Raw genomic sequence first — 24,259 nt, 5'->3', positions numbered from 1 at the left:
ACAGCTTCTGGTTTTCATAGAGCAGCTTTTTTACAAGATGCGAGAACAGCATCTTTTCATCTGATAAGAAATTGAATTTAGAAAGTTGTGGTGATTTGCTTTAAATGGTCCCCTGCTAAGAGATTTAGGGTTTTATGCAGCTTCAGCTTGCCAGGGACCACATACAACCGATGCAGTTAATCAAGAGATCATGCTACTAATACACACCAAGCATAATACAGTAGAGAACTCCACTAAAACTTTTGTTCCTCCAATTTAAAAGATAAGCCACATGGGAGCTAAGTATCTCAGCATTACTTTTGTTTTGCTTGAGACCAGCCTTAATCAGCTGCCTTGTTTTGCTTCTGCAGTGCAATTTAGCTGCTTATAAATCAGCAGTCATGCTTTGCCATGATTCCACACGTAACCTCTTGCATTTTTGGTTAACAACTTTGTCTTGAAAGTTTTAATGAATGTGAGCAAATGCTGAAGGAAAATGTAAAAATCAGAAGTAATAAACATAACTGGGTAGGGGAAATGCTGAAAGTTCAAGTCCCTCTTATTATCATTCAATTTGAATTTTGTTTGTTTCCCTGGTCAGCTATCACAAGCTTTATCCTTCTCCCTTGGAACTATCAAGGCTATAGTGAAGACATTATTCAAGACACTAAATTTTTGACAGCTTGTATTTAGGCTACTGAGCTTGCTTAATAAATGGCAACATTAAAAGCATTAAGAGATGGAAGCTTATGGTTGGAAAGGCTCTCTATTTTGTAACGAGTGCCTGTTTAAAGAAGAAAAGAAATCCCTAACGCTTTCGTTACTACATTTCAACTGCCTGAAAACATGTTTTATTTCTGACTTCCCTCAGAATTTGGGTGATGTGAAATAGTATGATGTGGGAAGCTGCTGGGCAGTGTGACTGCTCACAGCAATGTTAAAGGTAGCCTTAAATTCACTGTTCCTGCCCAAACAAGGCATGTATGAGCGGGTGTCAGTGCCTCTGTTCTCAGGGAGGATTGTTTCATTAAATCGCTGACTGAGAACCTCAGTACATAACACTGAGGGCGTATTTAGCATCACTACTAAGACTGAATCTTTTGCCTTAAATCTTACGGCAATAAAATATTTGCAGTAGTTAACTCCTTGATTCTGTCAAGTGTGGAGGATGTATACTGTTCTCAAAAGGTGTTAATATTCTTGTTCCTTTTCAGGGACTAAACAGTGTTTAGTGCAGGTTTTAATGTTGTTGTACTATGAAGGATTCTTCTGCAGGATATGTATCTCGTGGAGACTAAAATAGGGAGTTTAACAGTATGTTGTGATGCCTTCTGTAGAAAATTTTTTTAGGCAAAAATAAATGTTTGGTTTTGTTTTGTTTTTTTTTTTTTTTCCTAAGTATTCCTGTTGGCATTTATTGTGCTCTCACCACTTCTGAACCCATGTTGCTGTTGGCAGAGGTTTGCTACTAATCTTTGTGTGTGATCGCAGACAGCTCGTGTCTTCTGGCCTGGTGCTGCAGAATGGGGCGTGTGTGAGGAGTGACATTCAGCTGTCCAATATACCTTTAGCCACCTCTATTAGTGCTTTAAGCCCCATGGTTTGCTAATGGCAGCATTTCTGATCCCACTGTATCCGTGTCCCCATCCCTTAAGAGCAATGTTTTTTTTATCCTTTTACAGTAGTGGAAATATTTTGGGTTTCAGATAGAAAATGTTAAGGTTCACAATGTATACTTCCTTATACACTCTGTTTTCTGTCTTTGGCTGTGTGTTGCATTTGATGATGTTTTTTAAAGCGATGTTATCTTCTGTTTTGCTGTTGACTAATTTCTCCACTGCAGTACACTTTTTTCTGTTGGTACATGTTTTGCTCTGATGTACTTATCTTGTACATCTTCATTAGTTGTAATTTTAAATGCGTTGCATCATAATAATCTCTAGGTATTTCCTACTTCTTCTTTAGTTTACAAAAGCTATGATTTCTTTGTATCTAACAGCTTTCTTTACCTGGAAGGTTTTTCCTATGTTAATGGATTTTTCTTTTTTCCAAGCCTCTAACTTGCTTCCATGCAACTTGGTCTTTATTTTTACTGGTTATAGACATAACCTCGTCCTTCTAAAAGTATTTTGTTAATTCTTAAAGCACTGAAGAACAAAAACATTTCAGACACTTTGCAGCTCTTTTCTGTAGTATCAGTGTGGGTTTGTTGTCTTCTAGTGACAGTTCTAATTCCCAGTCTACAGTTAGTATAGTGTTAATGTTTCTTACACTGATTAAAACAAACTGGTTTTACTTTATACACATCTCCTACAAATATCATGTATGTTTTACTGACTACTACTTAAGAATAATGTTGTGCTTATCTGAGCCCATGAATCTTTCACCAGGTTGCTGACTCCTACAAAATCTGCTCCCTCCCTCCTCCCACTTGTACCTCCACTCTTTAACAGTCAGAATTCATATTTCCTCCTTCCATGCACACTGATCGGTTATTTTTCCTGTATTTTGATGAAAGCTTTCATAGACTTCAAAACTTCCAGTTATTAATATTTAATAACAAAAAAATCTTATGGGGTAAACTATTATTGATATGCATCATCAAAAGTATTGACAGCTTTCTTTATTATTTTACTCTTATTATTATTCTGTTTTCCTTTAGTGTAGCTCCAAATCCATTGTAATAATTCTGTTCTTTCCATTTGGAAGACTTGTTTTTGGAAGGCATTACAGTTTTCTCTGTAATCCCTTATATAATCCTGTTATATGCTTTGTGAAGTCTTTACATCTATTCATCCCTGGCAATGTAGATTCAGTACCTTCCCTTTCTGTGAGTTGATTCTTGTGGTCCAGGTAGAACTGTGCATCATTTTGTAGGGGTTACCACAGTGCTTAATAGATTTGGGTGTTTGCATTTGTTGTTTTTTAACTTGGAAAGCCATTTTGTTCTTGTTTTGCCTAGAGCTGAAGTATACTTTTGTTTAATAAACAAAACATGATTCAGTTGTTTGTTCCACCAGATAATTATGGCAGAAGTAGTGAGAACGCCGGGATGGTTTTGGAGATGTGGTAGCTGAGTAATGCCCGACTTTGTTATGGGAGAGTCTGCATAAGGAAATTCTTTTCCACGATGCCACACTAATTTTCTGACTTACATGTAAAAAAAAAAAATAGCAATTAAAAAGTTAGCTGCCACAGAGTGCCCAGAGAAGCTGTGGCTGCCCTGTCCCTGGCAGTGTTCGAGGCCAGGTTGGATGAGGCTTGGAGCAACCTGGTTTACTGGGAGGTATCCCTGCCTGCTTCATTGGGTTTGGAACTGGATGAGCAATAACATCCCTTCCAACCCAAACCATTCTGTGATTCTAAGAAGTGTGCTTTTATTTGCAAAAATAATGTAATATTGTGTATTTCTTTGTCTTCAATACAGAGAACAGACCCACAGCTCCTTGCTCAGTTCTACTATGCTGATGAGGAATTAAATCAAGTAGCAGCTGAGCTGGACAGTTTGGATGGACGGAAAGACCCACAGAGATGTACGCTGCTAGTCAACCAGTTTCGCTCTTGTCAGGTAATCAAAATGCCACCTTTCTGACTTCATTGACATTTTTGCATACATGAAATGTCTTAAATAATCATTTATTGTATTAGTTTTTATTGTCAAGTCCCTTTAAAATGAATCTTTAGTAGATATATGCCCTTCCTAATTTTAAAGTATGTATTTTTGAAAACACTATCCATAAATTAAATCTACTACATCTCATTTAAGAGTGTTAGTGCATTCCCTTAAATAAGAACAAACATCAAATTGCTTGTTTCAAAACTTCAGGCAGCATGAAGTAGGCATTTCTTTTGTAGCTGCTCAGCTTTCATACTTCATGAATCTGATGGCTTTTCCTCAATAAATGAACAATGTGAAGACAGCTGGTAGCTGTGCTGATCTTATGGAAAAGAGTATTATCTGCTTCTTGTGAATAGTCTTGAAAATGAGTGGAGTACTGAGGAACCAAGCAAAAGAGGGCTTTTGTCTGTAGATTATTTGAAAAGTAGGAATCTGTCTTTAGGTTCCTGTTGTGTAGTACAGTTCACCTAAACCAGAAAGATGGCTGAGAGTCTTTGCTGAAACCATGGCTATGTTTTGAGTGAGACTTGAAGGGAGAAGAATTAGAGCAAAGACCAATGCAGCCAAGTCTAGCTCTCTAATTTGGATGGTTTTGCAATTTCATTAATGTCTTAGTCTTCTCTGGGATAGAGATACTTTTCTTCCCAGTAGCAGGTATAGTGCTGTATTTTGGATTTAGGGGAAGAATAATGTTGATAACACACTCTTTTAGTTGTTGCTAAGCAGTGATCAAGGACTCTTCAGCTTCTTTCTTATTAAACTGTCTTTATGTCAACCCACAAATTTTACCCCCTCCCATCCATTTGAGGGACAGGGGAGTGAGTGAATGGCTGTGTGGTGTTTGGTTTCCTGCTGGATTAAACCAGGATAATTTATTAAGTAAAACAATTCAGAAATTGCAAAAGCCTTGAGGAAAATACAACTTTCCCTTCACACTGTATGCTGTTTGACACCAAGTTTTTCAATAATAAAATCCAAATTTTTGGAGGTAGAAATTTTTGTGGTACGCTTGGTACTTGCACAGATGCTTTGATACTTCCTCTCCAGCACACCCAAGAAAAACACTTTAAACCAAAGTAGGTTCAAGTCCAGAATACACCATATGCTCAGCTGGTAGGAGGATTTCTGTGTGAAAACTAAACACTTGCTTTCAGCTCAGGAGAATTAGAAGTGGAAAGACCATAGTAATTAAGATTCACTTACACAGAATGATGGAATAGTTAGGGTTGGAAAGGAAAGATCATACAGTTCCAACCCCCTGCCATGGGCAGGGACACCTCACACTAAACCATGTCACCCAAGGCTCTGTCCAACCTGGCCTTGAACACCACCAGGGATGGAGCATTCACAGCTTCCCTGGGCAACCCATTCCAGTGCCTCACCACCCTTACAGTAAAGAACTTCCTCCTTTAATCCAATCTAAACTTCCCCTGTGTAAGTTTTAACCCATTTCCCCTTGTCCTATCACTTCAGTCCCTAATGAAGAGTCCCTCCCCAGCATCCCTATAGGCCCCCTTCAGATACTGGAAGGCTGCTATGAGGTCTCCATGCACCCTTCTCTTCTCCAGGCTGAACAGCCCCAACTTCCTCAGCCTGTCTTCATACAGGAGGTGCTCCAGTCCCCTGATCATCCTCGTGGCCTTCTCTGGACTTGTTCCAGCAGTTCCATGTCCTTTTTATGTTGAGGACACCAGAACTGCACACAATACTCCAGGTGAGGTCTCGTGGTCATGCTCCTTTTGATGCAGCCCAGGATAGGGTTGGCTTTCTGGGCTGTGAACACACACTGCCGGCTCATGTTCATTTTCTCATTGAAATCATTTTCACATTTCCACCAAGTAAAACAATGGCAGTTAACTGTAAAGGATATATTTTGATTTGCCTCTTTCGAGAATTTCTTACTCTTAATCAAATGTACCCAACTTCATTATGGGGAAGAATTTCATCACTAATCAAGTTAAGATGAGTTGGAAGACCAGTGCCTTCATCGCTATAGCAAGTATTCACAGTAAGTTAGCTGAGTCTGGAAAGAAAAAAAAAAAGTCAGGTATTGCTTGCTTGCAAGAAAACTAAGAAGTGCAGTTTTTTTGAAGAGCACTTGCAGAGAGTTCACAGTCAATGCATTTTTGTCAAAAACAATGTTAATACTTCTGCCTACTTATAGTATCTCTGTAGACTGTCCCTAGGAAAAAACATGGAGTTTAAGGGTTTACCACTAGAAACTGCAAGTTTAGGAACAGTCAATATTCAGTGATTTGGGGGGGGGGAGGTGCGGAATAAAGGTGAGAATTGTCTTGAAAGGTCATTGGCTTTAGTCTTCAGTGTGATGGATCAGCTTTACCTGAATATTTATGAAGAGTGACTTATCTGACTTATTCTTATAAACCTCCAGTAATGGACATTCCACATCCACAAACTTTCTAGGCAAATGTTTTCCAAACTGTTTTCTTAGAAAAGGCTTTTTTAACAACAGTGGTGGATGAACAATACCATGATACAATCTCCTTCTTTGCTGTCTTATCCTTAGGGATGACAATTTATTTCTGCCGGTGCGCAGCCTTTCTGGTTTATTTTTTAGTATAGGCAGAGTTGAGGAGCTGTTTTCTTTAAAACATAGCTTCTCTGAATGTTTCACCTGTAGGAATGCAAGAAATGCAGGCTTCAGTAGCTCCTTGGTCAGTTTGTTTGGCTTGTTATATAGTGACTCACCACCCCGTGACTTAATATCTTCTGATGCCTAGTAATTTCTTCTTTTCATTTGTGAAGCAGATTGCTGTTACTAAAACAATCTGCTGCTGGAACTGAAAGAAAAGATGGAGATGGGTTTATTTTTCTCATGTAGCTATTTTTGAGATGCCTAATTTTCTGCAGAATAGGTCAGATCATCGTCAAATGTCATGTCAAAAATGGCTTTTTGCTAATTAGGACTTAATTATTTTGTAGTACTTTGTGTAAAAGCAATGGGTTTTAACTTTTCCTTTTAAGAACTTGTCATGTAAATGCCAAACGAGGAGCAGCAGTATTTTAGTAAGGATTCAGAATGTAGGTGTTGACTAATATTGCATAGTAAGGCGGAAAAATCAGTTTTAGACCAAAGTACGGTGAGGTTTGAGGTAGGTTGAGAACTAACAGCTAGTCCTAGGGTTAAACTGGTTCTAATGGAAGGTCATGCTTCTGAAGCTAGGAGTAACAGCTGACTTGGGCAATACTTTAGCGACACCTGCAACCCCAGTCACACAATTCTGAGACTTTTTTTTAGTTAGAAATGTGCTCTTTCTGATTTTTTTTTTTTCTAGCAATGCATTTAAAAAGAAACTTGTGAGCACATGACATAGTTCACCAGGCTCTTAGTCTTTGCATGATGTCTTTTTTCTTTTTTTTGTCCTTGTTTTGTATTCAGTTTTGATCCCCTCTATACAAAAAAGATGTGGACATGCTGGGGAGAGTCCAAAGGAGGGCCACAAAGATGATCAAAACACTGGAAGCCTGCTGTGTGGAGAAAGGCTGGGGGAAATGGGTCGGTTCAGCCTTCAGGAAAGAAGGTTCAGGGTAGGCCTTACCGCTGTGTTGCAGTATTTAAAGGGTGGCTACAAAGAAGATGGAGACTTGCCTTTTACAAGGAGTCACATGGAAAAGATGAGGGGTGATGGGCACGAGTTACTCTTGGGGAGATTCTGACTGAACACAAGAGGAAACTTTTCACAATGAGAACAGTCAGCCATTGGAATAAACTCCCCAGGGAAGTGGTAGATTTTCCAACGTTGGACACCTAAGATTCAGGTTCTGGGCCGTGTTGTATAGACCATGCTTTTGCTAGAAAAGATAGACCAGCTGGTTCTTGGAGGTCCCTTCCTACCTGGTATACTGTGGTATGATTCTATGTATTACTAAAGTTCCCAGATTATTGCCAGTTTTTACCTCCATGAAGTTTATAGGCATAGTCTTTCTATCAAATTTTAGTGTTTTCTATGGGCAAAGATTTCTGGAATCCCTGTCCCTTCTGCCTTTTTGTCTGGTTTTGAAATTCATTGTTCCTGAATTGCTTAATTTCAGATTTACCGATAGTTTGTTTGATTGACAGATGTTTTGACATTTTGTTTTGTGGAAAATTTTATGAAGTAGAGAACATTTATTTGAAAGTTTTATTAACTAATGTCTTTAAATTGGTGTAATTTTTTTTTTTTTTTCTGAGAGACCAACAACTCTTACAAACTGTGATTCTCTTTAGAGAGAGGTTATATTCTATTGGCTCTTTAGCATATCTGAAGAGCTGAGTTTTATGTCTGTCTATTCTTTCAACTTTTGGTACTATTGTTAGAGCTCCATGTTTACTGTAGTGTATGAACAGATTGAGACAAAATAAAAGGACTGTGCCTAAATAAAGTATTCTGCTTTATAGTGGACATACATACATACAGCAGTATTACTCAAGGCAAGTTGAAGGTACGGTGCACTGGGGCAGCGGGTTAGAACTAGATGATCTTTAAGGTCCATTCCAACACAAGTGATTCTGTGATACGCAGAGGACTTCAGTTTTGAAGACTGTTAACAGTTCTTTAGTAAAGAACTGCAAGTCAGAATGTTGTCTTATGCTGTTCTGCCTTAATACTACTCAATGATAAAAATTAAGCTTTTTACAGTAAATTAACCTTTCAAAACTTCCGGAGATCTTGCAATTTGGATTTCAAATCCTGTGAGTTAACTGTATATTATGATGCTGTGTAGTATATATTTATGAGTAAGAATCAAGGTAATGACATGCTTTGCTTTTTCATTTTCATGTTAATGTGATATAACACTTCTTCCCAGTTATGATAGCCTAGTATAAAAATGACATCTCTTTTTTTGACTTGGTGTTTGCATGCCAGTGGTAGAACATAGCATACTACTAATAAAGTATTTTGCATTTGTCTATTTAATACTAGACCACAGAATGAAACACTTCTTCCTCTACTGGTTTCAGTTAAAATTAACAGTAACTTAAGTGTGCAGGTGAAAAGCTATGTAAGTTTATCTTAAATGAAAAAAAGGATAGGTAGGATGTCATACTTCAGTTTGTTGAAATTGGTTGATGGTAGTAGAGGGAAAGGACATTTTTTTCGTAAGCATGTTTGCATCAGGGAATCTTGAGTAATATGCAGTGCTAGTTCAGCTCAGTTTTGGTTTGAAGTATTTTTATATTAGTGGTTAATGAGGTGTCATTTTCTAAGTTGCTTCCAACATCACAGGGTATTGAAGTAATGGTAGTTTGTGTACACCTTTTAATTAATCACCTATGAATTAGTGATATTTCTTTAAATGAATTGCTATTTTCACATAGATTAATGTCTACAAGATACTCGAATTGACAAAATGGTTAAAAACATTATTTAAGCTACTTAAATGGAACTAGGTTTATTGTTACATATTACAGAACTTCATTGGTTTTAAGAGGAAAGAGAAAAAAAAACGTTTGTCTCTAAAGCAAAGTTTTGGTTAGGACTTGACAGGTGAATATCAAACCTGTGCATAAGTACTTGACATTGTGGAAGCAGCACCAGGATCGTAGTACTTGCTGTTTCAGTACACTGAGAATTACTTCTCTGCGTGTAGTAGCAAGGTCTTAGAATAGCATCTAAGTCAATTCCCAGCATGGTTTTATCAAAACTATTCCTTGAGTTGCAGATTGTTGTCTTAGCAATGGGTAATTTGAGCTGCAAATGTGCACTAGGAAGGAATTTTCCCCTGTTAGGGGACTGACCTGAAGTAAACCATGGATTTGCCTGACTGTATTACTCTGGCTCTGTACTACAGCACAGTAAAATGGAGAATCTGTGATATTTGTGAAACATGACTGTTTCTGTCTCACTGATAGCAGTGATTGACACTGTGGTTACTGATGGTATATTATACTGGCTCTTCACTCTTTCCTTGCTATTTGCCTGCTCAGAAAGCACCCCTTGAATTGCTGCAATTGGCAGTCCTGCATTTTCAAGTCAGCTGTCAGCAGTTTGTTTGCTGTAATATTAAGCTTCAAATGTAGCTTTTAGTGGGTTGCTTCATGCATAGGTCACTCCTCCGTATAGTAGGTGAGAAGCAGACACCTATGAATCTGAACTTCCTTATCTATCACAGTGTTACTTAATGTTGCTGAGGAATTGGAGCCCTTAGAGAAAGCTAAAGCATATTTCAGTGTTGTGTTGTTATCACTTGTCTGTCTCAATTTCTGTAGCAATATAAAATACGTGGAGAATGTTATCAAAAATGCTGTGTTTCAGCCAGACTTATCTCCATAGTTTTTCTTCAATTTAACAACTGAAAGCATCACTATGAAATGAGTTGAGAGTCAAGTGTCAAAAAAACAAAGTTTTGCCCTTATAAAGGAATATGCGTTAAGAGTGGTTCAAGCCTACAGACAGAAATAGTTCATGGTAGAGTGTGGAAATAGGGTGAAAATGAGTTGTGGGAAACAATGAGTAAAAGGTAGGATGCTACTGGGAGCCCCCTGGGAAATGTCCTTTGTCACAGAGTGGAACGCTAAAATCACAGAATCACAGAATGGTTTGGGTTGGAAGAGACCTTCAAGATCATCTGGTTCCAGTGACTGCATTTAATTGTGTGCAAACTCCTATGAGAGAGTACTGTCCTGGGTGGAAGATGATAGTCATCCATTTAGGACATGAGGTAATAACAGGAGAGCAAGGTTAATATTTTATGTGTACTTCATTAAAAACAGTGGGGTTTTTTAGCTGTTTGGTTTTGGTCTAATTGTTAAAAGTTTTATTCAAATTAAAAAGAAAAGGTACAGTATTTTCTTCTTTTGAAAGAGAACCCGGCTGTAAAGGCTCTAAATTTCTGAGTTTATGAACTGCTGTAACATTCTATTTTAAAAGATGAGGTTTCATTTCTTAGAGCACGATTATCTACCCTAGATCATACTTACTATACTAAGAAAAATTGACAGGTTGGTATCTTGATTGAATATTGACATAGTAGACCTGGGACACAGTGGTGTAATTCCCAGAGCATTCAAAGGCTAAATGAGGACAATGGAGCCAGGTCATTTTAAAACTGGCTTTTCTCAGCATTGGTATAGTATGAGCCTCTACCAGATCCAGTTCCATAGGAATCAATGCCTGACTATTAGGGGCTTTATAGTTCTTCACCATGGCTGTCAGAGGATTGATGTCAGCTCTCCTGTATTGTAATTTACTACATTTTAACATTTTCTTTTCACTGTTGCAAAGAAGGATAAATTCTAATAGCAGCCTCTGCATTGTTTATGTAGTCTCATGACTTAAATCTGCTAAAAATTGCCTTTTCCTCCACATACACGTGGTAGCACCACATTAGCAAATTTAACAATACTTGCAAATTATTTATTTGGTGATATTTCTGTACTTGGGGATTAAGTCTGTTTTCTTCTGTTGGAAGCTTTTTCATTTCATTTTTCTTTAATGCTGGGGAAGTACGATAAGACAGACAAGGCAGCAAATAATTTTTTTTTAAGACAGTTCTTAGGAGAGGAATTTAATTTTCCTTGTGACCTTAATGTTAAAATAAAGGCTAGCTGTTTCTATATGAAATAATTCATGAATTATTAACTATTTCATCTATTTTCAAGAGATATAACAGCATTGTAATAATATAATAACTGTTGTGTATGTATTTAAAATATGAATAATGGATTATTGTGACAAGTGTTTTGTGGAATGTCGTGCAACCTTGTTTTCTCTTGTGTCAGGTTGTGATAAGTTTTCCTTAAATAAAATGAAGCATTTAGATGTTCATGTAGATACATAGCTACATCTACATATATTCTGCACTGAGTTCAACCAGGACTTCTACATATTGGAATGAGGGATTACAAAATACTTGGGAGTTTGAGGGAATAGGTGAATTTTAGACTGCTCTGTTACTGTTAGGATATAATTTAATGCTAAACTGAGCGGTTGGAGTTCAAGATGTTGGAAAGAAAATAAGCTTACCCATGCAGGTAGCTTGTTCAGTCATCCTAACTTTATGATTAGACAGAGAGGAGAAGTTTAAATCGTTCAGTCAAAACTCCAAGTTCCATTTGTGGTGTAACAATACTGTGACTGTCTTCTGTCACAAATGCAGACTTTAAGACAGTCATGTAAAAGCCCAATGATTTTTGAAAGAATTACCTCTATTAGGAAGTTAATATTGCTTAAAAAAGTTGGAAATGGTTGGTATGAGAACAGCTTGCGGTAAAGGAAAGTCTTTGATGTTGGAGAGGAGGCATCAGATGGTAAGCTTTGCTACTACAGGCTTTTGACCTATCTGAGCATGCAAAAACTTCCCATTACTTAGCGCATGTATGAAGGCTTCAGAAAATAAAGACTTGTGTGAAATGAATTATGCAGGAAGTGTGTTATGTTGGTTAAACATGCTTACCTTTTTCCTTATGCTATCTGCTCTCTCCTGCTGGATTTCCAGTTTCTAAAGGATAGTACTATTCCTTCAATGCTGTGTAAAATAGTGTTGAAGTGAACAGCAGCAGTATTACCCCCAAGTACACAGTTCTTCCCACTATAAAGCAATTAAAACTAACTTATATGCTGATACTGCTTGTTCCACAGTTCAGAAGAAAGCCTCAAATTTAATTGAAAAATGTAGTGTTCTTGATACTACCATATGATGTACACAATATAATTTCTTGGGTTTACCCTGAGAATACATTTTTGGTTCTCAAGGTTTCTGTGCAAGAAGATTACTTGAGCAAATAACAAGCGACAGATACTTGTATTCTTTTATTTCTTAGTTACCCCAGGGTATCTGTACTACTGCTGAAATTGCTGCTGTTCCACTTACTCAAAATGGATCAGTAGTTAATAGAAATAATAGAAATAGAAATGTAAGTGGTCTTTAGGCTGGAAAGCTTGTTGAATTGATTTGTGCAACTGAGGCACGGAGAGAAACAGTTTCAATGACAAGCTCTTGTAATTTTTGCTTTTAGAATTGTTCCCATATTGTAAGAAGGTCTTATTTTTTGTTGTATTTTTTTTGTTTTGTTTCTCTGGCTAGGTCCGATGTAGCATCATAAACAGATAAGGATGAATTCCAGTGGGCTTGCAGAGCGATATCTACTTTTGACTTGTGTGGTAACTGGGATTAGAAAATATTATCCATTTTCACACATTGCTACAAACTTCTGGCCTCAGTGTCAGCCCTGTTTATTATTTGTACTGTTGCCCTCCATAGGGGTTTTGCAAATGTGACTGGAAAATAATTTAACCCTGAAGCTGGAATGTGAAGAGTTCTCTCAGTAGATCTAATTAACACATTTGTGGTTGTTTGGCTTATTCTGCAATGCAGATAAGTCTGAAAGTACATCATATTTTATAATTGAGAAAAGGAAACTTTAAGGGCCCTCTTAACAAAGAAGGCAGCATTATTTTTATGTAAATTTTTAGGAGATCCTCTATCAACTCATTTAAAAAATACAGATAGTGGAAATTATCCTAGGCCTGAACATTCTGTGTTAGAATAGAGGTATTTAAAGATCTGGGCTCTGCAGTTTTGAGTTGAACTGTTGTGGGCCCACGGAACTAGTGAGTGCTCCATCCCTGGCAGTGTTTAAGGCCAGTTTGGACGGAGTCTTGGGTGACATGGTTTAGTGTGTTGTGTCCCCCCCTGCAGGAGGTTGGAATTAGATGATCTTAAGGTCCTTTCCAGTCCTAACTATTCTATGATTCTATAACTCTGTTAGTGGTATAATACCACATTGGCCTTTGTCTGTTATCTGCAGCTGCAGAACTGCAGCATAACTCTCTCAATTAACTCTGTACTCGGTGAAATCAGATTTTCCATTGTTTTTTCATCTAAAGTGTGTTCTTTCTTAGCAGGTAAAGGCTTTTAAATCTACCAGTGCTATAGATTAACGTTACTAGGTTTTATAACTGTATCAACAGAAATGGATAGAGCGATTTCAGGACAAAATATTTGTATATAAATTTCAGTGGTTTTGGTTAGAGTCCTGTGATAACTGCAGCAGCTTTGCATGTGGATCGCCCAGTCTTTGATTCAAGCCAGCCCTTGGGCACTCAGTAGAAATGTTATAAACATTTTAGTTTTGGTAAATCCCTTACCTTATTGCTTGGTTATGTTGGTTGAGTATGGGCAAACAAGGTAAATAAACTTTGATTTTTATTTAAAAAATCTTCACAAACAAGTATTTCTGTGTTAGTTCCTTAGGTGTAATTCCATGGTCCATTGGCAGTGTCAGTTGAAAGGTTTTCTATTCCAAATTTACTCGATTCTTTTTCCTATCCCCACACTTCAGAGTGGTACCCCATCAAAGCACAGCTACCCAGTAGCTTAAACTGATGTGAAACTGCTGTCCTCAGAAGTAGGTAGCCTTGTCTATCCTTCCTTCCAGCACCAGTCCATGCGCTCCAGGAACCTGGCTTGTGTTCCAGCAGTGAGTGAACAGCCATGGAGCGGGTGGGATCACCTGGAAGCCTGGTTTGGAGGAGGCTTTGATCAACCAAATGATCATATTGATTTGCTGTGTGTGTGGATGCACCCTGGCATGAAAGTGCTGACATGAAGTTGGAGTGTCTGCAGAGGGGGAAAGAGAGCAGTGGGTGTATAGATCTTATCCACAGCCAGTTTAAATAAGTTGTGGTTAGTGTTGGAACTCTAGAAAACCACATCTTCAGCTGTCTGATGGTGCTTGTATTTGCAGAGTCATTCTGTGAACTTTAACAGAGAAATTGCCTGGGTTACTGTGGATCAGTGCACTGAAAGCAGTCAGTGCTTCTGTGCAAATAAGTTGAGAGTTCAGTGAGGCAGCCTGTGTCTGCCTGGAGGTGAGAACAAAAGCTGCAAAGTATTTGAGATAAGGTGCTGACTTGAAAGTTGCCCTTGCTGCCTAACGCTTACAGTGCAGAATGGCCTTATGCTGCTTGGTGCCTGCCTCTGATGAAAAGTGGTTTTCTATTTCTGGTGAAAAAGAAGGCACAGCTTATCTGAAGGTGTCTCCTGTGATCAGATAAATTTAAGGGGTATGAGAATAAGGAATCTCTTGTGGGGGGGTGAAATGCCCTTTTATTCTGTGCTTTATCTGAATTGTATCCATGCTGAAGAGAAGCAATTCTTAAAAAGAAAGTCGGCATTAATGAGCATCCCTCGATGAAGAAGGTATTTGTGAAGAGCTGTTAAATAACTCATAGGACAATGCTGGTGTCATAGTGGGTTGGCAGTGAGTTATCTAAGAAATATTGTGTTCATTAACATTCTTGACAAGAGCAAACTGGGAGTATGTACCATAATCACTGTGAACAATGAGGCAGTTCAGAGGTGCGTGGTTTTCATATTTGATTGCATCTGTCCATCGAAGAATGTTTTCTTATAGAATTAAGCAGAAATAGATCTCATTAAAGGAGACAAGTTAGACTAAAGCTGTTAAAAACTCCCTGCTGGATTCTGAAACCTAGTGATTGGTTAGAAGTTGGCAAGAATGTATGCCTGATGTTATCTTGTTAATTGATATAAAGGTTTAATGGTTGTGGATTGAGCCAGGAGTACTTTTAGCTAAAGTAATGGTCAAGTCTTTCTAGCCTGTTTAATTTGCAACCCTTGAGACACTGTATTAGTTATGTTAGTGGAAGTCAGTGAAGGAGACAGCAGGGTAATTATTGAGATCAAGTAAAGAAGTTGAGTGAAAGAAATCTTTGTTGCCAGAGTTTAGAAACTGTAGGTGACAAAGGTATTTTTGAATAGTAGAGGGAAGAAATAGGAACCAAAAGCAGATTCTGTCCAGCCCATCCAGTTGTATAGGAACACTTGGGCAATGCTCACTGCTCTGTGGTAAGGAGGGAATCATGCTCATTTTCTGTATTGTACCTGTTTGTGAGGCCTTTGCTAAAATATAACAGAGCTAGTGGCTCTAGAGGAATTGTCACAAGGTCTGTATTTAAGAGACTTGATGCAGATGTAGGAAAGCAAGAAATTCATGCCAGAAAGATTGGGCAGTTGACTGATGGGAGAGTGAGCCAAGGCTTGTTCAAAGAAAATTGCTCTCTTTTACATAATCTCTTCCAATGTAATTTAAGTAGGGACAGTGCCAGTTTAGAAAAGGAAGTGAAAGAAAAGCATTGTTTAAGGGATGATGTCAAGATTCCCAGCAGTGCACGTTTCTGTTGTACTGTTTATCTGTGATAATAAAGCTTGTAAGGTTTTGCCTATAGAGTTTCCAGTTCATCTGTTTTATAATTGATTACAACATTTGCCATCTCATTACTCCTAGTAATGATTACTTGTTTGAGCTGCACTGCTCCAACAGATGTCTTCTGTGCTGCCTGACATCTTCAAGCAGTCGGTGTCGGGTATCTGTTTGGTATTGGGTTGTGTGACCTAGTGAAAGCTTGTAATGTGTCTTCTGAGAACAGACAGGCTTGTCAACCCTTTCATGTGCTTTTACTGTACTCCACTGCGAATGAAGGAAAAAGAACTCGAGTGTAATTGTGCTGAATACACTAAATAGCATGTAAGTATTAGAAGAGTTGATTTTTCTTCTGTTGGACTCGGGCTGAAAATGGCCATCTTAAGTTTATGACTTTTCCCCCCACAGGTGTTCAGTGATCAGTGGAATGATACAGCTAGGTTGAAACAAATATGCAGCAATAAACATTTCTAATTAGTAAGAATAGTAATTAATTACATTTCTTTAAATCTTCTGTTTAGCAACTTTTGATCGTTGCTGGGAAACTTTTGGCACTTCTATTGTTTTTCATTATAGAATGATTAGTATGATGGCTAGAAAATATAAAATGCTTGACCATAAGCTGGACCAACACCACAACTGACAAGAATTTTATTTCCTTTCTGTGTTTTGGATTCGTATTTGATCTTACATAGGAAGAGATTAATATTGGAAGATACTTTTTTCTTTGGTAATAATGTAAGATACCTTTTTCTTTGAAAAGACTGCTGTAGTCTTAAATTGTAGTTTCCCATGTTAACAAGCTTTTTCATGTGTTTCTGCTTGCTCATATGGATCAAATAGGTCATTCTGAGAAACTGCCTGTTATCTAAGGCTGTGGGCAGAGTGGATTGAAAATGCTGTGCACTGCAGGTCAGGGAATTAATTTGCAGCAGAGAGCCATAGGGAGGAAAGCTGGCTCCACACCAGCTCAGCACTGCACGTGTTGAGGATGCAGGATGCTTTCACTCAGCAGTATGGGAAGGCAAAGCGAAGGCGGCAGGAAGTCGAGATTACATTGCCTCTGTTCTGCTCGTGGCCTCAGCTGTGGAGCAGCTTTGGAGCAGTACAGTGAGGGTGGTGCCAGCTCTGTGCCAGGCTGAAATCCAGGCTGAAATTCTTTTGTGCTTGGGAAATCTTGGGGATCTTTAGAGAAAAGGCCTCAGTACATATACACTGCTGTAAGAACATGTCTTATATCCAGGATATTTATCTAGTCATGTTTTGATTCACTGTGAACGAAGCTCTTAAGTTATATCCCTTACTGATAAAGGGACACTTGTCTGTAAAGCTCTGTACTGAGAACAGGCAGTACAAGTTTAGGTATACTTAATTTCATTACACAGTCATGTCTAATATTAGTTAACGGCTTTTTGGCACAGAGGAGTAAAATAGTTTGGGTTTTTTTTTATTATTTTTTAGCATCAGGAACATGTAGATTTTTGAGATCAGAAAATGTTCTTTTCTGCAGAGAGAGGATGATGCCTTGTAATGGTGCTGTATTTAATGTAGTCTTTCAAGTTGGTCTTAGCTTTCAGCAAATAAAAAAGGAATCCCCATTTACAGGAGGTCTGTTTATAACTATGTTTGGTTAGTAAGAAAAGAGGGAAATCAATTCTATGATTAGGTCTTTGTGCAAGAGACAGAGATGCTCAGAACAAATATATATTAAATTTAAAGGTAATTTATCAAAACAGTGCATACTGCCTTACGGAAAAATGTTTTAGCTAATAAATAGTACATCGTTGTTAAAAAAGCATTTTTAATGGAAGCTGTGCTCAAATATTTATAACCTCTTCTGTTTGAAAATTGGTGTGCCAGCGCTCACCACTTAAGATGTAGCAATTGCTCCACTTGGGGAGATGTGATTATTCAGTGTATGCATAATAAATTTTGAATATATACAGGAGGTTAGATTCAAAATTTCCATTAATAAACCTGTGCTGTTTGGAGTGCTTAGTACCCTGATGAGGGTACACTAGCAAGACAGTTCAGAACAAGAAGCTTTGAACTTGAAGTTCAACACAAACTGCATTATTGTTGATGGGATTGGGTGATACAGCATTTGAGTTGCTAGAGATGCATGTTGTGTTTAATTCATGATGAAATTTGGTACTGCTCTGGAGTTGGTGAGGTTAAACTAGGAGCTACTGCCAAAAGTTCATACATAAAATCCTAAGTTCTTTCAGGAAGTGAAAGAACTAGAATTAGGGAGCATTTAGAAGTGTGCCCTCAATAAGCTGGCAGTCAACACCAAGCTGGGTGGGAGTAATCTGCTGGAGGGTAGGAACAGGCTGCAGAGAGATCTGGTAAGGCTGCACCTCGAACACGGTGTTCAGTTTTGGGCTTCCAACTACTAGAAAGACACTGAGGTGATGGAGTGTGTCCAGTGAAGCCAGTGAAGGGTCTAGAACACAAATGTTATGAGGAGCAGCTGAAGGAACTTGGGTTGTTTAGCCTGGAGAAAAGGAGGGTCAGAAAAGACAGTATTACTGTCTGCAGCTACCTGAAAGGAGGCTGTAGTGAGGTGGTTGTTGGTCTCTTTGCACTAGTGACAATACCTAGGATGAGAAGAAACGGCCTCAAGCTGCGCCAGGGGAGACTTAGGTTGGATATCAGGAAAAATTTCTTCACTAAAAGTGTCATCAAGCATGGAACAGGCTGCCCAGGGAGGTAGTTGAGTTGCCATAGAATCGTAGAATAGTTAGGATTGGAAAGGACCTTAAGATCATGTAGTTCCAAACCCCTTGGAGCGATTTTAAAGGGCATATAGATATCATACTTAGGGAAATGGTTTAGTGATGGACTTGGCAGTGTTAGGTTAATGATTGGACTTGATGGTCTTAAAGTCTTTCCCAACCTAAACCAGTTTGTGAATCTGTGTTGGCAGTGGGAAATAGTAAAATAGTTGTTCAAGCAAAAAAGGAACTAAAAGCACAGCCTTTGGGTTTTGTACAAGGTGAGCTGGAGGGAAAGCATTGGTACTTGTTGCTGTCTTAAGAGGTACTTTGGATCTTTAAGTGGCATCTGTAGGGACCCTACTGGCTTCTGAACCCAGGACTTCTGGATGTCCTTTGAAATCCTGTTACTTACATGAAAGTAATGAAAGAATATGTTACCTTATTGTTGGTTTCTTCTGTTCATGAAAGTTAACTTATAAAAAAACTGAATATTAGCTAATTGCTTTAATTGCAACAAAATCTTGCTTTATCTTTGGTCTTTATTTGTGTTCGTCTGTTGTTTCTGTCATAAGTGTGGTGTTGAAGGAGGTTTGCAACTTAACATCAAGCCTTAGAAAGATATTAAAAATGTGAAGGATAAATTTAAATGGAGAGACTAAAATACTATCAGTTAAGCTCATGGTGATATTATCATATTGTGTTATCTTGGGCTAGATTTTACTGGTAATTCAAGAAAGGGATATTAAAGAGGTACTGAACAACACGAGAAGTTATTTTCCTCTGAAGTAATCTTGCAAAAGACCTGAGGAAGGTCACGTTGTATTTAATAGTGTGAAAAAGCAGCATAGATTTTATCAAGGACATGGGCAAAAGGGTAGATATTTTCTGCCTTTTTTTATCTAAACACGTGTTTTAGGGGCATAAGTAAAACGAAGTTACTTGCTTTTCTTTTTGTACCTATTGCAATAGCTAATGCAGCAGTTGCTGTTAGCTTTATGCTCTGATTATTGAGTGTATGGCCAATTACTGCTCGATCAAAAATAAACCAACTTTTTGTCCTCTACTGTGGCTAACTACATTCATTGCCTTGCTACCACTATTAGCTTTCCTACCAAGATAAAATGTAAGTGCTCTCCATTATGTGAAACCCTGAGCTCTGTTTTCCAGGAAACGAGGAAATTGGAGTAAATCCCAAAGCAGAATCTCTGCAGTGGCTGGCTGTTGTGCTGCTGGAAGGGCTAAACAGAACAGCTGAGACAAAACTGTGCTCATTCCGTTATGCAAATAAACCAAAAGATAACAGATAAAACCACCAAAGGATGCATTAATGTCTAAAAAAAGGCTTTTATGTAGAAAAATTGATCAAGTGAAAGATTTAGTACTTCAATTCCAACTAATTGATTTCAGTTGCTTAAATTAGAGCAAAACCTCAATGCTACCGTGTATCCAAACCAAATCCTTCTCAGCTTACAAAGCAGAATACTGTAATTAACTAAATTGAATGCTTCTTGAAGCTCCTTTAAAGAAAAGACTAATTTGCTTACAGTGCATTGGATAGTCTGTCCAAATTGTCTGGCATCCTTCCAGTTTCAAAGCAGCTGAGATTTGAAATCAGTATGGGAGCAAGTATTCCAGATTTCCTGTTTAGGTTGCTCTGATCAGGCTGGCTCGAGGAAGAGGAATGGAAGAGGGAAGGAAAGTGATGGAGAATTATTTTTTTTGTTGTTGTTTTTCCTGTAGTAGGATAAAATAAACTTTGTAGAAAATCAGATTTGGGAAATGGCACAACTTGAAGCAGCAAAGAATTCACCCTGTAGAAATCTTTCAGCATTTATACACTAAATGACAGTTCTGTGAACTATTCTTCCCTCAATCTTCCCGTATCACCACTAGAGTATGCAGGAAAAGACACTCATCTTTTTAATTAGCTTTTTGACAGAATGACCAGCTGCCTGTGCGAAGCCAGATAACTCCTTACAAATAGCTGCTACTAGTCCAGAGATTGACCTATTGTGACTTATCTTCATTGGGAAATATATATTAAACTTCTAATTTCCTATGGTTTAAATTAAATACTGGACAATTGGTTTAAGTTAATTGTTGGTTTTACTTAAATACTGGTTAAGGACTGCACAATTTAAAAATAACTGTTTTTAAACTGACTCGGGAAGTTCGGCAGCCATGGAGATGTGCTGGTAGCTGTTGAGTGCTCTGAAACAAACATCTATAGGTAATAGGAATATTGATAAATGAGGAAGAATATTAAATGTCATTCGGGTGGTAAACAAATGTTATACTGAATAAGTAGTATTATATTTGCTTTGTAAAAAGACAAGTTGTCTTTATTATATCCTGTTGCCTTCAGTTGCAATATTTAAGTGCATTGAGGTACAAAATTTCATGATTCTTATAATTATGTCCTGAGATTATTTAGACAGAATTTTAGTACTTTTTTACAAGGTATAATGGTTAGAAAAACAGAATAAAAATACAGAGCATTTGCTTTACTTGATTTGCATAAAATTTGAATCCTGTTGCTTTACTTGATTTGCATAAAACACTCTTCAATATATGAGGAACTTTGGGTGTGTGGGTGATTGTAAAAGGGGAATTTGATCCCTCTTGTAGCTCCTGTAGAATAAGTTTGTGTTTGAAAATAGTGCATAAAAATAAAAAAGAGGAAAGCTTTTCAATATGGATCTCATCCTATTCTGTGGGGTTCAAAAAAAAGTTAAGAGAGTGAAAATTGCTTTTTTCCATATTAGAGTTTGGTGGCAAGTAAAATAACGTCTATTAATTCCCTGAAAACAGGAATCTGGCTTTTTCAACCTGATGTACCAGCCTGTATTGCTCTGGTGATAAAAGTAGGAGCTACAGGCAAAGCACCTGTCTCAAAATAGACCACTAATAACAGCTTTAAAATACATTGAGTGACTCGTGCACTTCTACAATTTAAATGCTTTAATCCTCACTTTTACTCTTTGCTCTGTAACTTTGGGTGAGAAGTGATTCAGGAGTTAATCATCTTATGGGACCTACTCCAAAATACTTTTGCTCCCCAGCTAGCCCTAGCTAAATAATGATGAGAGAAATATGCTCAATACCAGGAATTAAGCAATGGAAGGAAGGAAAATAGGAAAGTTGCCATTAGCCTGCTTTTTCTAACCCTAAAATATCATACTAATTTGCACGATTCCTTGACTATTGCCTTTTTATGCTGGAGAGGAGAGGTGGTGGCTGGCTGGCATGTTCTTCAGCCGCTGGTCTAGAATGGCACTGCCAAAACAGGGGCATCTTTGCTCTGCCTTCTTCCAGGATTTGAACTTAAGATCACCTTGCAGTTACACTAGAGAATATTGTGAGCTTGTTTTTTCCCTCATTTTCTATAACGGACATCTCTGTGGATTCCTAGGGATCCAAGTGCCCCACTGATCCTGGCAGTGTGTTATACCCAGGAGAGAGAGAGGTGCATCTCTAAAATTGTCTCTATTTTCTGTGGGTGAACCTAGCTTTCTTGTCCTGTCTCCTCTCATACCTGCTGGCCATGGTCTGTGCGTGGAATGCCATGGAGGAAATACAGAGCATTTGGTTTCCAGATTTCTTTCTAGAGAAGGTGGTTGAACATTGTGTGCCAGAGTGCTTTAAATGTATGGGATGTTGTTTGGGGTTTCTTGTTTGTTTTTTAACGACTTCATTGAAATGAAATGTGTTACCTCATGACAGACTTGCAAAAAATACATTTATGTAAAAATGTTTTAACTGTTAACACATAAAGTACTTTATACTTTATTTATACAAACATTGTCGAAGGTTAATTTGTTTTGGATAAAGACAAGTGCGATTCCAGCATTAATGTTAATGTTATCTTGTGGCAACAGGATTTACAGCAGTTTGCACTGAAGTTACAGAAAACATGAAACTTTCTTGGTGCCAGAAGTGTGGCACTGTTCTTTCTCAGTGGAACACGCTAAAGGGGCAGGTTTTTTGAAAATACCTGTCTTCTATTATTTTTTTAAGTGTAGGGGAAAATAAAGCAGTAAAGTGTAGGCTTAAAGCAGTTCTGGCTGTTAAACAGCTCTGCACAGAAAGGTTTGTTTTTATTTGTTTCAAAGCTATTTTAAATAAAACATGAATTCCGTAAATAGCGGAGGAAGCACGAGACAGACTAAACATCTTTAATGAAAGCACTCAGCCTTTTTCATGCTCTGAACCTACCTTTATTATGTTAATCAAATTCCATGCAGTTCCCAGCAGGGGTATGTGAAAATTATCTTTTCAAATAAATGAATACAGATTATTTTCTGCAGATCAAGAAACTGGTTATAGGTCTTTGATCTTTACTCTGGTGCAGACGTAGATCAGAGCAGTTATTAATTCTCTGTAGCTTTTGTGGTGCCCCTTAATCCTCCTGGATGGCCAGGGGTGAGATGGCAGGTAGTACCAGCCCCTGCCCCGTCGGGACTCAAGTGTAGAAGCTACCTGCTTCAGGCTCCCAGGATGAGTCTAAATTAATTCTATTCAACCCCAATACTCCCAATATAACTCAGTTTCTGAAGTCTCCAGGGTACTTTCTCAGGAGATCTTTTTGGAAGAATAAAGTGCGTCTCATTGGGGTTGGTGAGAGGAAATGAGAGGAGTCCAATTTACTTGTACTTCTAGTTTATTTACTGATAATTTACAGATGGCTGGAGGTAATGAGCTCTTTAAATTATACCTCCTCATCTGAAGTCTCACCAAAGCAGTCAAAGTGCCGTGAATCTGAGAAATAGTCTCTAGGAAAAGTCAAGTTTACCACTCTTCTTTCTATGAATATTCTGTTTTCTCTGTGTATGTGATGACCATAAGAGTTAAATACAGCATTTTCTGTCTTTTGCACTAAAATTCTATTAAAAGAAAAAAACTGTAATTGTAGGATTTCTGTGGGAACAGTACATATGCTATCCTATATTTTGCTTTAGGATAATGTTTTGAACATCATAAATCAAATCATGGATGAGTGCATTCCACATGAACGGGCCAACCGAGACTTCTGTGTTAAGTTTCCAGAGGAAATACGCCATGACAACCTTGCAGGACAGCTTTGGTTTGGAGCAGAAGTAAGTCTCTCTTATTTGCGTTACTTGGTGTTAATGAGCAATTTTTTGTGGCATCAGGCTGCTGAGAAAGGACTGGGATTGCAGGTCCCCCACACAGAGCTGAGAAATGCCTCCTGTCCAGGGGAAAGGGGAGGGGACACAGAGCTGCAGATGGAGTTCAAAAAATTAGGGAAGAAATATGAGAATTTTGAGACTAGAAAAACCTTTATATATATTTTCAGTTAATAAAATATTTCCGTTAATACAATAAATATGATTTCTATCAATACTTGTTGTCTTCCAATGTGTCATAAAGGAATAAAGCCAGCAGTGGAGATTATTAAGTAGGTTGGGTTTAATAGTGTGATTTTTAAAAGGTTTTATTCATGTGTTACAATAAAAATGTACTTTTAATGGATGTCTTTGTGAGCTGGTCAGAGGGAGTCTGTATATTACTCTTGGGGCAAGGAGTGTCTTAAATAGCTGTTTTCCAGAAACTGCAAGGGACTCTGTGACCAGTTCTTTATGGTCTTTCCTAGAAAATAGACTCACATCTTCTGTGTGAAGCAGGATACTCATTTAGCTGGATTCCTGGTCTGATGGCCAGTGTGACCAGTGTTTCTGAAAAAAGGCATCACCATTGCAGAATTTCTATTCTTTTTGCGAATAGATTTTTTTAGAATCTATATTCTATTTA

At 37.9% G+C, this 24,259-nt stretch overlaps 1 protein-coding gene across 4 annotated transcripts in view; it reads left to right on the top strand.

Annotated features, from left to right (window-relative positions):
- Window positions 1-24,259, top strand: part of ZFYVE28 (zinc finger FYVE-type containing 28) — a 147,885-nt gene that overhangs the window by 69,810 nt on the left and 53,816 nt on the right. For all 4 annotated transcript variants that reach the window (XM_062638669.1, XM_062638668.1, XM_062638672.1 and 1 more), the window contains exons 2-3: window positions 3,407-3,547; window positions 23,446-23,583. In XM_062638669.1, coding sequence (XP_062494653.1) covers window positions 3,407-3,547; window positions 23,446-23,583 — 279 coding nt within the window. The remainder of the gene's footprint in view (window positions 1-3,406; window positions 3,548-23,445; window positions 23,584-24,259) is intronic.

The sequence above is a fragment of the Pezoporus occidentalis genome, unplaced genomic scaffold, assembly GCF_034315485.1.
Source record: "Pezoporus occidentalis ecotype Australia unplaced genomic scaffold, CSIRO_AGI_Poc_V1 ctg58, whole genome shotgun sequence".
In the NCBI taxonomy this organism is placed as follows: domain Eukaryota; kingdom Metazoa; phylum Chordata; class Aves; order Psittaciformes; family Psittacidae; genus Pezoporus; species Pezoporus occidentalis.
Note: the sequence above shows the minus strand (reverse complement) of the source record. Positions and strands in the feature narration are given on the sequence as shown.